The sequence below is a fragment of the Mesoplodon bidens genome (genome assembly GCF_964165515.1).
Source record: "Mesoplodon bidens genome assembly, chromosome: 16".
In the NCBI taxonomy this organism is placed as follows: Eukaryota; Metazoa; Chordata; class Mammalia; order Artiodactyla; family Ziphiidae; genus Mesoplodon; species Mesoplodon bidens.
In genome coordinates, this window is record NC_138173.1 from 34,496,177 (window position 1) to 34,509,517 (window position 13,341).

Here is a 13,341-nt window from a genome sequence, read left to right on the forward strand (position 1 = left end):
TCCTTCTATCACATTTCCCACAGTCTAGCAAAATGTGATTGATCAATAAATATTTGCCGATTTAAATAGACTTGATATGTAGTTAGAGGAGGGATAGAGATGTGGAGAAAGGGTCACATGCTTGTGCTAATGAGTTTAAGTGTAGTATTGGAAATCACTGGAAGTTCTAACATGCCAGGGATGTGATCAAAATATTTTAGGAAAAAGAATTTTTCTGTTGTTCTACATGGGAGGTGGAAGAAAAGTTCAACTTTTTATTTGTATAGGTGTTACCTGGACACTTGGGAAGAGATATCTTATATAGATGACATGTAGTACTGAACTTTAAGCTAATTTTAGCCACTGAAACTTTTGAATAAATATGTTTACTCTTGAATTTTATGGGCTGGGTAAAGTGCTCTAAGAGTCTCGTGGGTATGAATAAATTTTTTCACAAAGGTATTTTGGTATTGCTGATTATAATCAATCAATCCTACTCTTGATACCATGCTTTGGAGTGAGATTTTGGCATGTTTTAAATAATGTCTAAGCACATGGAGTTGGAAGAAAACCTGGAGTTGTAATTCCAGATTTATACTTAAAAAAATATTTTTAGGAAAGATTTACTGTAACTTTTAGGAGTTTTATTTCTCTTATTGAGAGACTACAGAACTATTTTATCAAACTAATTTATTTTCCCTCCTGGTCTTAGGATGTTTTAGAGTAATTGCTGGCACTAATATGATTAGATATTTCTATATAGATTCATCTTCAATTCTAAAAATTCTATTCATGTGAATTCTTTATTACTAACATTGAACAACACAATTTTTTTTACATGATTGAAATTACACAGATCATAGCTGCTGATTGGTGATTTCAGTATTTAAGCTTTCAATTATTCTTCTCATTAACATGGATTTGAATTTTTCACCTAGATATGTTTAGAAAAAAAATCTTTACTCTTTATTTTGATTATAAAAGTAATAATATTCAGTTTATATATAGCTTCTGGATTTCTTTGTTTATGTAATGAGTAGAGTATATAAAACAAAGTTAGCTTGCTATTTGTGAAGAAAAAGCAACATAACATCTCTATTAAATGTGGATTTCCTTATCTGATGAGTCTACCTCTGACACCAGAAGAATAGGGCTAAAATACTACAACATTCATAAATGTAACATATGTAAACAATTGGAAAAGCACAAAGCAAATTCTATTCTGTACACGTGAATAAAGTGTACATACATCACTACATATTTAGGATTCATTGGATTTATAAAGAGAGAGGTATTTTTGCACAGATAGAAAGCCAGTGATGTCATTTTTGGAAGACTGAGAGAGTAGATCTTCACCTTAATTTATAAACAATGGGAAAAAGTACAGCATGGAACCTTGGAGGTAGCCAATGTGTCCAAGTACTTCGTTATTCTACAGACTTCCAGAAAACTGATCTCTACTCTCTGGACAAATAGGCATTAAAAGGGCACCAGCAAACTCTATACATGGTATTCTTTTCCTTAGCTTCACAATTTTAGTTAATATATTGGCTTTTTGGTTTAATTCGAATGGCACAGCTCATAAATGCAGGCTTTTTATTCTGGGGGCTGGGCCTTACAATCATAAAATAAAGGTCTTTGACAGCTTGACTGTTACATTTTAAAATGTAACATCCTTTTTAAAATAGAGAAACCCCCAAAAGTCATGTGAAAAGAGGCCAGAATCATAAAAAAATATTGGGGACATTTCAAACAGTAGTATGAACCATATGTCATTCCTCAGAAATTTCAATTACAAGAGCACGAGTGTGAGAATTATATAATTGGAAAAATAGAGAAAACTGAATGAACAATTCAGAGACAGGAAAGAACTGTTGCCACAAATAATTGTTCATTGTATGCATATTTTCTTAGCCCATGAAATTAAATTTCAGTTTGTTTATGAGAACTGGCTATTCTGTTCCCAGACTGGGCAGTGGCTGTCTGAATGTTTCTGTATGAATGAAAACCTCGTCTCCCAGGCAAAAAATAAATAAATAAATAAAGACATTTAGCAATGCCTCTTACGTTTCTGAATGTTTTAGAACTGGTAGTTGTTTGATATATTGAAAATGTACACTCCCCAAGAAGTAAATCTAGATTCTCTGAATACATTTCGCATGGCAAACCTCTCTGGCAATTTTATGGTTTTGCATAGCTTGTAGGGAGAGACGGGAATAGCTAAATGCTTCCTGGGTTCATTAGCATAACCCAGCCCACTTCCAACACATGCCCAGAACTACCTCATTAGCTGCTGGGATTTAAGCCAAAGCATAAGACTACAGTGAATATAAGGGGAATTACTGGCAACAGAACTCTACACCAACTTAACACTGAATCCATTACTTTTCCAAGATGAGAAAAATATTATACTAACAGGGACCATTTCTCCATCTCATTCAAATAAGAATTCAAGGTTTTAATCTATATCTTTCATCTAGCATAATTAGCTGTACCATAATAACACATACAGCCTGGCTGCATATATTTAAGTGCTGTCTCTCTCCCTCTTTCTTTTATTGATTTATTTCCTGGATTGCTTTGACATTGTAAACCACAGACGAGTTGGAGCCTGGCATTGAAAGGAGGTGTTCTGCAACGATTTTTTTCTTGTTTAAGGAAGTTTACTTCTACAAGAGGTAATCTGAAAATGACAGGGGCAAAGAGAAAAAAGAAAAGTGTGCTCTGGAGCAAGATGCATATGCCCCATTGTGAAGACTTTAAACAGTGGTGTAGAAGGCGGCTACCTATTTTGGAATGGGCAACACATTACAATCTGAAAGAAAACTTGCTTCCAGACACTGTGTCTGGGATAATGCTGGCAGTTCAACAGGTGACACAAGGTAATGTACTGCATTTGATTTTCCTGTTTTATGCAGAATAGATATCACTTTGCTTTCTTGGAAGAGTATTGTGACCTAAGATCTACTAATGAAAATGTATTTTAATTAACTTTGGGGGAATAAACACATTGAATATCTGTATACAAATGTTTTCCTAGTTGTCTTTTTTTTTTCTATTTTTTGATACCTAATAAGCATCAAACCAATTTTTAATGGCATTATATATTTGCAATGTTAAAATTCATACTATATGAGTAAAGATCAATAATTTCAGTAATTGTGGGAGGATGAGTTTTTATAGTTTGACCTTGTTGATACAGCTTCCTACTTAAGCTGAATCAAGCTATAAAGTATCTCCTGGCTTGAACAAGTCACTTGTAAACCTAATTAGCAGCATACAATTACCTTTGTAGTCTTGAGAGTTGCTATAAGCAAGGAGTAGACCTTTCTGTACATAAAGGAGGCTCTTTGCCAAGATCATTATTTGCAGAGAGAATCCTGTGTGTCCTTAGAGCTTACGTTTTCACATGCCGATTTAATTCTGTATCACATTACATGCTGTTTTTTTCTCTATACGAAATTTAAACTGGTGAGAAGTCTGATTTTAACTTTCCCAAAGCAGATTATAAATGATATTCTGGATTTAGATAGATGTTTCTCTTGGTGAAAGCTCTTAGGTAACTAGTGTGCATACAGTGTATGAGCATGTATGTGTTTTTTGTATGTGTATTTTCCTGAAAGGTATATTCATTGCATTTTAAAAAATTAGTTCAAGTAATAATTTTCTACCTGTATCAAGAAAAGGAACTGATTTTTTCAGCCTTGAGAATTTGTAAAATATTCCTTGGCACAGACTCTGTAGGTTTATATTTTTTTGCAGTTTTACTACCTCCCTGGCTTGAACTATTATTCATACCATTAAATTATAAGCACTTTTCTAATTGAATTATTCTGTAGCTGGAACAAACTGGTTTATGTGTTTCTGTTTTTAGTATGATTAGGAACATCTGCACTGGTGGCTTTACTTTAAGATCCATAATACTATCATACTTTCTGGGATTCCATTTCCCTGAATAGTCTTCTATTATATTTTTAATGACCATTTTGCCAAAAGCAAAGCATAGTAGTCTTTCATAAAAATGCAAAGTAAACAGCAGGTTAAGGCATTTTTTAGGATTGTATTTATTGAATTTTAAATTCGAAATGAGACACGACCATGGACTTTGAAACTAAGGTGATGAGCTTACAAGGACTATTTCACCAGATAGTTTCAGTATATTTTATAAACTTATTTTGCTTTAATTTATTGTAAAGTGAAAGAAAAATATATTTCTAAAACTAAATAGTTTTCATCTTTGTTAAATATCAGGTTAATGAGAAAATTTGGGGATACGATAAAGATACCTGTGATACATCATTAGCATTATCATTTATGTGTCTTTGGTAGTTAATTGTATGGGTTTTCTTTGGATATAAATATTGAGGGGTTTTGTTTTATGAGTCATGCATTTCACTGGTTATGAAGAAATATGTTAGCCAGCCCCCGACTGATGAGAAGCACAAAGCTTACTCAGCCCTTGTGTCTTGGAAGTTATGGATCTGGCTCTTGGTTCTCTTGGAAGGCTCCCAGTGATTGGGCAAGGAAGGCTACACTGCTAGAAAGAACTTAAAGGTTTTTGTTGGTGTATGGACAGACTAATCCTTCTAAAAGTACTTTAAAAACAATTCTCACAAACTTTCTCATGCTCACCCACTATGGGTAAATATCATAAGCTACCATTTGTTGTAAGGGGCATTGTTATAAATCCCTTATATACATTATCTTACCCTATCCCAACAAAATCCCAAACGATAGCAGTCCTCCATTTTCCATATGAGAAAGTGGAAGCTTAGACAAGTAAATAATTTTCCCTGGACTTCATGCCTGATAAGTGGTAGAGTCAGGACTTGATTCCAAAGCTAACACTCAACACTTTATGCTTTATACTCTACACTGCCAAAATAACTAGACTTTTTCATAATACCAATGTTATTAGTAATAGAAGGCATTTCTTTGGAAAGGTGCGAATATCCTTTCCTTTAAATTACCTTTGCATTTTTGTTTCACCCCTGTAGTTTTTAGGCTCAAAGGCAGAGTCACAAGGGAAATAACTACAGTAGAACATGGAGTAAGGAAGGCACTTAGATATCATTACCTGCTATTCATGTGAGTACAGTATTGGCAATCATTATCAACTCCATTTCTTTAGGAAAAATTAGAAGAAAGAAGGGGTAATTTTTGCCCTTGCATCATAATGTAAACAATAGAAACAAAGATCTGATTTTACTCTATCAGTCTTTTAAGCAGCTTTTCAGTTATTCAACATAGTTGAATTACATGATATTGTTGAATTCAATGTTTTTAACCTACAAATACAAAAAATTATATAATTCAATCCAGTAGTTGTTTTTAATTCTTCTTTTTCTAGAAATGCATTTAAAATTAAGGTTAAAGGAAACTAACATTTGAGCCTTTTCTATATGTCAAGTACCAAGGAGCCATTTTAAATTACTTTATTAAAGATTTCCTAGTTGTTAAATATAGACACTTGTCAGTCATCATCATAATTGATTCCTCTGTAGTATTTTCTGTGTTGACTATAGCCTTTCTAAAACCATTTCTTCTCTTGGGTTTTAGACACTGCTCTTCTGTTTACATTCTGCTACCTCTCTGGCCTCCTCTTATTATGAGCCTTTGAAGATTTTGCTTCCTACTCTATCTACCCATTAAACATTAGTGTCCTGGAGCCTCAAATCCTGGGCCTTCTTCTCTGAAAATCAATGCCTTAGGCTATTTCATCTGCATCAGAGGCTCTAAACACCTTCACTGTACTACTGAAACTTTCTTCTCAACCTGAGATCCATGTATTCAACTATACAAACCTAGAATCTCCTAAAAACACTCCAAATGCAATGCTAGTCTTCTAAAAGAAACAAACTGAATAATATCACCATCCTAACCAGAATTATAATAATAAATAATAATAACAGTAATTTTTAGACACAAAAGAACACGACATATATACAAAACTGAGGCTTACAGAGAATAAATAACTTGCTTAAAGTCACACAGTAAATGAGTTAGAAGAGATAGGATTTTAACCCAAGTGGTCTGGCTCCAGGGACTATGTTCTCACCTTGGTACCAGACTACTCTCACAGAGTCTCAAGTCATTCTCAACACTCCCCTCTCTTTTGCTACTCTACCATCTAGTGTACAATCAACCACCAGGCTCTGTTGTTTCTATTCCTTAAATATCTTTCCAAACTAGTTCCCGGCTACTGCCCTAGTTCACTGACCTACTGAAATCATCATCTTGTGGGTCTTCATTCTCTACTCTATCTCCTCCTATAGGCCATTCCATACTGTAGCTGGAATGATCATAAAGATCTAAACATTAATTCCCTGTTCAGAATTCTTCAGTGACCCTCTGTTTCCTCTAGGATAAAAGCCCGATTCTTCAGAATAATCTATTAGATCATTAACAATCTGGGCCCCTTAATGCAAAGTTTTACTCAAAGAGATCTTTCCTCTGAGAATCCCTCCCAATCTCCTGGGAAAGATGTATGTTTTCTTACCTCCTACTCTCTTTGTACTTTTTACATATCTCTATGATAGGCCTTAACAGATTGTATTGTAATCTTTTGGTACAACTCTTTAGGCACTGATGGGTAAGCTTTGGAAAGAATGTCTTAATCTTTATATTTTTGCCGACTTGTACCTGGTGCATCGACATAGGTTTTCAGTAAATGTTTCTCCATATCATTAAATAAACAATTTAGCTCCTGAAGCCTCTGATTGTTCTATGGTAAAATGCTGCCACTCTAGGAAGGAAATTAAATTTAAATTAATTCTTATGTTTTCAAAATAAATGTAATAAAGATATCGATAGTAAAAATTACATAACAATGTGAGTAATTAATTTCTTCCAATTTCCTTTACTTTCCTGAATTTATAAACTTATAGCCCACCAGACAAATCTGGTAAAATATTTGTCTGTGTTTCCTTCATCCCAGTGTTTAATTTTTCTCCAACCAACATTAGCCCATCTGTATAGTTCATATGAAAATCTAGGTGCCTGGCTTCTCTTGAAAAAGGGAAATACATGGCCCTAAGGGGCTCATGTCCCCATGTGGTAAAAACCTGCTGGCTCCCCCTGTGGACAGGGCATGTGCTTTGTATTTTGCTACAGTTTCCACCATTCACACATCTGCTCCCACCCTTCCTCCTAGTATCCCTATTATCTGCCTATCCCTATGAGTGCCTGAATTTGTATCCCCTGCCAAGACACTTTCTAACATGTTTTGTTGAAATGCCTTAAACTCATTCTTGAATAAAACCTTTAAGAGAGAATACGTAAGACTAGGCTCTTAACTTAAATCCGCACAACTTTCAGGTCTGTGAACTTGCATTAATATATTCTAATATACTTCATTGCTTTTTTAGTTTTCTTTGGTTTTTAATTTTTTTTCTTTCTATTTTTTTTTTCTTTTTTTCTTTTTCAAAGAGCAGGCGCTGGGCCCCACCACAAGCAGGCACACCCATCCAGGGAAGGCCAGGGGTTCTGCCCACGTGCTCTGGCACTTGCCACAGTGGCCACTGCGCTTGGGAGGGGCAGCAGCTGGGGGGTCCGGTACCCAAGGCTCCCTCTCGGATCGCTAGAGAAGGCTTTCTCACCGAGGGCGCGTCGTCCCCTACCCATCATCTTCCCTTCGGGCCCACGGAGGTGCTCCACGAGCTGCCAGTCCTTGACTGGGCGGAGGAGGGGGGCGCTGCTGCAGTATGGGTAAGCGCACGGCCCACAGGAGCGTTCACGGTCAGGGCTGGGTCTCGGGCTCCTGAAGGGGGCGAGCACGCCCGAGAAGCGTGACAGCCTCCCCTCTCGCAGGCCCTGGCCAACCACGATCGCCCCGACGCCCGTCTGTGATCCCCACAAAGGGGCACACGTGGCGTTCGACCGGCCAAAGTCAGTCTCCCCAGGGCACACCGCAAGAGGACGACCACGACGAGGTGGCACCTAGCTCCACCGAGGTGGCGGGGGGGACAGGCACGCCTCTCTTACCGTCTTGAACCCCCCAAGAGAGCTGCTCACAGGACACACCACCATGGCGGGGACCAGAGGAGCGCGCTGGGAAAGGGAAATGACACCACCGCTTGGCCTCAGACACCTGAGGGACGACCTGGAGCGCTCCAGGGGCACCACAGAGGGTCCGGAGAGGCACGCTCAGGCACCGATAGGGGCGCGCAGCACGGGGCAGGACCCCCCCAGGCGGGAACCCCCCCACCCGCACCTCGGGGAGAACCGCTGGTGAGGCACACGCCAAGGAGACAAAGTGAGAGTGTCTGCTGCGTCAGAGGACCACAGCTACCCCGAGGCCGTGAGGCAGGGGACGGGAGACCGAGGGTCAGGGCTGGAGGCCACACCCCTCCCTTCCACACACCCCTCGACGGGGCTGGGGTGGCAGGAGGCGAGGGGCAGGAACGTCTGTCCCTAGTCTGGCGTGGCTTAGGCCCGGCCAGGGAGAGCGTGAGTACTTCATTTCTTTATAATTCTATGTATTTTCTGTTATTTATGTTAAGAAAGTATTCTAGGAAGGGGTTCATAGGCTATACCAGACTGCTAAAGGAGTCCTCAAAGTAGATATTTACTCCCCGAGGTAAATAAATATGTGTATGTGTGCTCATTTCAAAGAAAAAAGGAAAAGGAATTTTAGGACATTCTTTCACCATGTTCAAATATTTCTTAGAAATGATTTGTGTCTTTTAAAATATTAAAAACATTTGGGAGAACTCAGTACTAACATCAGGTGAAATCCATTATAACTGGCATCTACCACAATGTTCTTTAACTGACATCTAGTAGGACCTCACTACAGAATGTAGTTTGAAGGTGAACAAACATTCTAGAGAATGTCATTGACTTAAACACGTCACTAACATGGTTGGCAAGTTAAGCAGTATGACTCTAGAGTATTTAGTTCACATTCTACCCTGAATGACCACTTGCAGGAAATATTTTCTTTTCTTTTCCAGTCTGGAAAACTCAAGCACTGAGACAGGGTGGAGACCTAAAATGCATGACTTGCCATATAAGTACCTAATACACTGAGGAGGAATATGAGAATGTTTTGACTTGCATTCCAAGGGATCACCTAGAATTTTTGTTGCCAAACCATGAAAATTTTATGCTGCCATAGTGTTGCCTGATGTTCAAACCACAGTGTTCTGAGCCACAGACAAAGGGTGTATGTTCCTTATAATTATGTAGAACTTGTGGCATTACTGGCACCAAAATGTGTGGAAGCTGATCTTTATTGCACTCCTGAGGGCAGCTTAGTGACACATGGAATGATAAGTGGAAATTCCTGAAGCATACTGCACTTTGAAAATTAAAGGCTTATCTGAGAATTTTTCCCTGCAAGGTCTCAGCCCTGAGGGTTAAGAATCCTAGCCTTAGCTACATATCTCTAACCTAACCCCCTTAATCACTATAAACATGTAGATTATAATGTAGAGAGATTATAATGATTTATTATATCTAGTAACTTTTCTCCAGGAAAAATGGCAGCCAAGTATTGCTAAATAAATCTAAATTATACTTTCCCTGACCTCCATAAACATGTACACAGGAGCTAGGCACACTCTGCTGGCTTTTCACTTCTCCATTTCCCCTCATCCCATGACACATGCTCTTACCCATAGCTCTAGGCTTCATTCAGCACTTCTGCTTTCCTTTTTTTCTTAAATGTAAATTAGTGGTGATTTATATATTAAAAGGCTATTTATATATTTCTTCACTTAGAATAATACTCCTTATAATATTTAGACCTGTTCACATGGAAGAACCATGACCTTCCATTTTAGACTGTTGAAAACTTGGGAAGGTTTGCAACAAACAGATGTGTAGTGGCTGTGAAGATAAGGTGTGTGACCTATATAGTAATAGACTTCTCTTTTTGCCAGCTAGGATCCATCCTTGCTTCTTTTAGTAATTATGCTTTGGATTTGTTTTGAGGAACAGCTCCTCTTCCATTTTTGGTATACATGGTTCAGGTGAGGTTCTAATTTTGGCTCTAGGATGATCAGTAAAATAAGTATCCCTCAACCAGGATTCTCAAGTTTGGGGCCCACTGGAACCACTTTGGGGCCTAAAAGAACATTGGTACCTGGGCTGCGTAACAAACAATTAAATCAGCTTTCCTGGGAGTAGTTTCCAAACATGGAGGCATTGTGTTTCTTCTTTTTTAAATTGTCCCATATTCTAATGTGCATCAGTGTTGAGAGCTGCATCCAGACAGTTGTTGGTCCAGGTGAAGACTTGTGGCTCAAATCTTGATAATTAGCACAATTCCATACACCTGGCCAGTGACTAGTTCAATGGTGATCATTTCCCCCCTAGGCACAAGGGCGTTCACAACACAACAAACCAGTCATTTCTTATTTTAAAATGGTGATGGCAATACAAATGACCTGAAAGGTCCAATCACTCTGGATCCTAGGACATGTGTGGAACCTTTCAGGAAGAAAGGAAAAGACATCTTCCTTGGTCCTGAGACTACTCACAGTAAGGATGATGTGCCTCTACAACTTCCCTGGGCCTCCAAAGCCTGAAAATGAAGCCAACCCAGCAAAGGGCGTAGCAGAGAGAAACTGAGTACTGATGATAGCTAGTACACTTCTGACTTTTCACTTGCATGTGCAAACACTTTTTTGGTTGTTGTTAATTAGGTTTAAGTCGGGTTACTTCTAATCACCTTAACTACACATTTGAGGGTTATTACAATTTAAATGTGTTACACAAATAGTCTCTAATTTTATAAAACCCAGCAAGATAGATATTTCATACTTTACAGTCCTTTTCATGAGAAGAGGAGTTTGAGGTTGAGAACCTTGGGTGACTTGCCCTCAATTCTAGTACTGCTAAGAGGGGTTGAAATGTAAATCTGCTGGGCTCCATCTTTCATCCCTCACTGCTTTCTGTTCTCCAGTTTGCTTTGTGTATAACAGACATAACCTGAGTGGGACTGGGAATGAACTGAGCAGCACAATGCACAACAGCCCCTCAGGCTGCCCCATCATATGATGACATGTCACCTTCCTTGATAAAATAAAACCCAGAGATTCTGGTTGAGAGGGGAAGAGGGCTGTGCCAGTGGGAAGAAGTACCTTTACCAGAGCTCCTGTTCTTTCCCTTGAGAGCCTGTCATACCCCCTGCTACACTAGCTTAGGGTGTGGGAGGAAGGAGAGATGTGCTTTAATACTGGCCTGAGCATCAACGGACAATAGCTTTTACCATGTGGCAGAGGTGACACAGGGTAAAATGTCTGTATGAGAGTTTACTAAAAGCTAGGGAGAAATAAAAGGGGAAAATAGTCCTTATCCTCTATTCTTTATTATACTGAAAGTCACCCCCATCTATTCAGTTGTCTATGCCAGAAGTCTAGTGGGGATCTTTACTGCCTTTTCCCCCTTCAGCCATATTCAGTTATTCAAGTTTTATAAATTCTTTCCTTTTAATGTCTCTCTAATGTATCTGAATGCCCATTGTCCTTGTGGCAACCTCTCTGGTAATAGTAGATATTACATTTGTTAAATGGTTAAAATGTGCCACAAACTGTGCTAAACATTCACTGTACGCTATATCATTGAATATTCATAATAAATCAAGAGTTTGATATTATTTATATTTTACAGATGAAGGAAGGCTGATTAGTTTGCTTGTATTGCAAGGTAATACAGTTTCTATAAAGCATAGGAAGTGTTTAAATGTGTCTTTCTAACTCTTGAGTCCATGCTCCTATCTTAATAAAAAGTCACCATTATTCATTTCTTGCCAGTTAGAATGTTTTCTCATTTATAATTTTGTCCCTCTTTTATCTATTTTCAAACTACACAAAAAAATTGAGTGATACAGTGGGTGTCTTTGTTGTAAATTTCTTCAGCTGTGCCATTGCAAATGACTTTTTAATTTGCTATTTTACTCTTCATAGCATCCTTGCTTCACAGCATCTCACTGGCCTCTCTCTCTTTCCCTTACTGTTTTCCTTCTCATCCCTTCCATCTTGGCTCCCTGGAACTCCAAATACTTCCCTGGAACTGAAACTGCAGGTGCATTTTTATTGGCTTGTATAATGTTGGGAGACAACATATAAATATTAGAAGACTTCATTTTAAAATTGAGAGTTTTTTCCTTATTTAAATCTAATCATCTAACAGCAAAGGGCTAATATTCCTGAATGGAAACAATAGGCTGAAGTTGACCGGTGCCTGCACCCTTTACGTAGGCATGGACTTTGCAATTTGTCATATTCCCCAACACTCTCTATCCTTTTACATTAATACCGCTTCACTCCTGTTTTTCATCCTCTTCAGATCTAGACTAGGATGTTCTCAAACTCAACTCAAAGACACTTTGATTGTCCAAACCTATCAAAGCCTTCAGAAAAACAAGTTGTTTTATATAAAAAGCAAACTATAAATATCCAACTTTTCTCTCTTTACACAGGCATGAACTTCTGAAAATGTTTTTTCAAGGCCCTTCAATATCTGGATCTCATGTACATCTCTCCTTACATTCATCCTATGTTCTGGTTACACTGAACTGCTTTTAGTGTTCTAAAGGATCAAGCTTGTTTTGCCTCAGGACATTTGCACATACTGCTTCCTCTTAAATGGATAATCTTTCTCCCCTGGCCTCCTTCACCTGATTATATCTTAGCACATTTCAGGCTGGGTTTAGCTCTGTAGTTCTGAACCTTGGCTGTATATTATAATCTCTTTCAGCACTTACAAAATATACCCATGCCCAAGCAAGCCCTATGCCAATTAAATCAAAATCTCTGAGGAATTTAGGGCAAATCATTTAATGTTCTGCACCTCAGCTTCCTCAACTAATGATAAAAAATAAAGTAAAATGAGCAGCTAGGGTTGAGAACTATGGGCTTTCAGAAGATGCTTGATAGATACCTATATTTTGTTTTCCCAGAGTACCCTCTCTTATCCACTTAATTAACTCTGTCACATTTGTTTTTGACTTATATTTGATTTTTCTTCTAAGCTATAAGTTCCTTGGTGGCAGGGACTGTTTACCATCTAGGATGACCAATCATCCTGGTTTTAGCAATGAATGTCCTGAGTCCTAGAAAACACTTTTATCTCTTATCAATGCATTTGGCACATAGTAGGTGCTCAAATGTTTCTTGATAGTAAAAAATCATAATTGAGATGATGGGGTAAAGCTTTCCTGTGGCTAATCTCCCCATGGAAACTTTTAATCTCTTAATGTTTCTAATATTTAAGCTTGTAGGTCTGCTGATCATGAAGCTTTTTGATCATGGTAATTATTTTTACTCTTGTGAGATCTCACTTGTGCAATAAGCTACAGTATGAAAACATGATGGATTTTGCCTTAACCCCTCTAGTGATTAGAACCAATGATCT

General features: G+C 38.1%; 1 protein-coding gene across 1 annotated transcript in view; it reads left to right on the forward strand.

Moving 5' to 3' along the window:
- Positions 1 to 2,641: 2,641 nt before the first annotated feature.
- SLC26A7 (solute carrier family 26 member 7) overlaps positions 2,642 to 13,341 on the forward strand; it is a 185,938-nt gene continuing 175,238 nt past the window's right edge. Inside the window, exon 1 of the mRNA XM_081258699.1 lies at positions 2,642 to 2,861. Within this exon, the coding sequence (XP_081114825.1) occupies positions 2,669 to 2,861 (193 nt within the window). The 5' untranslated portion in view covers positions 2,642 to 2,668. The remainder of the gene's footprint in view (positions 2,862 to 13,341) is intronic.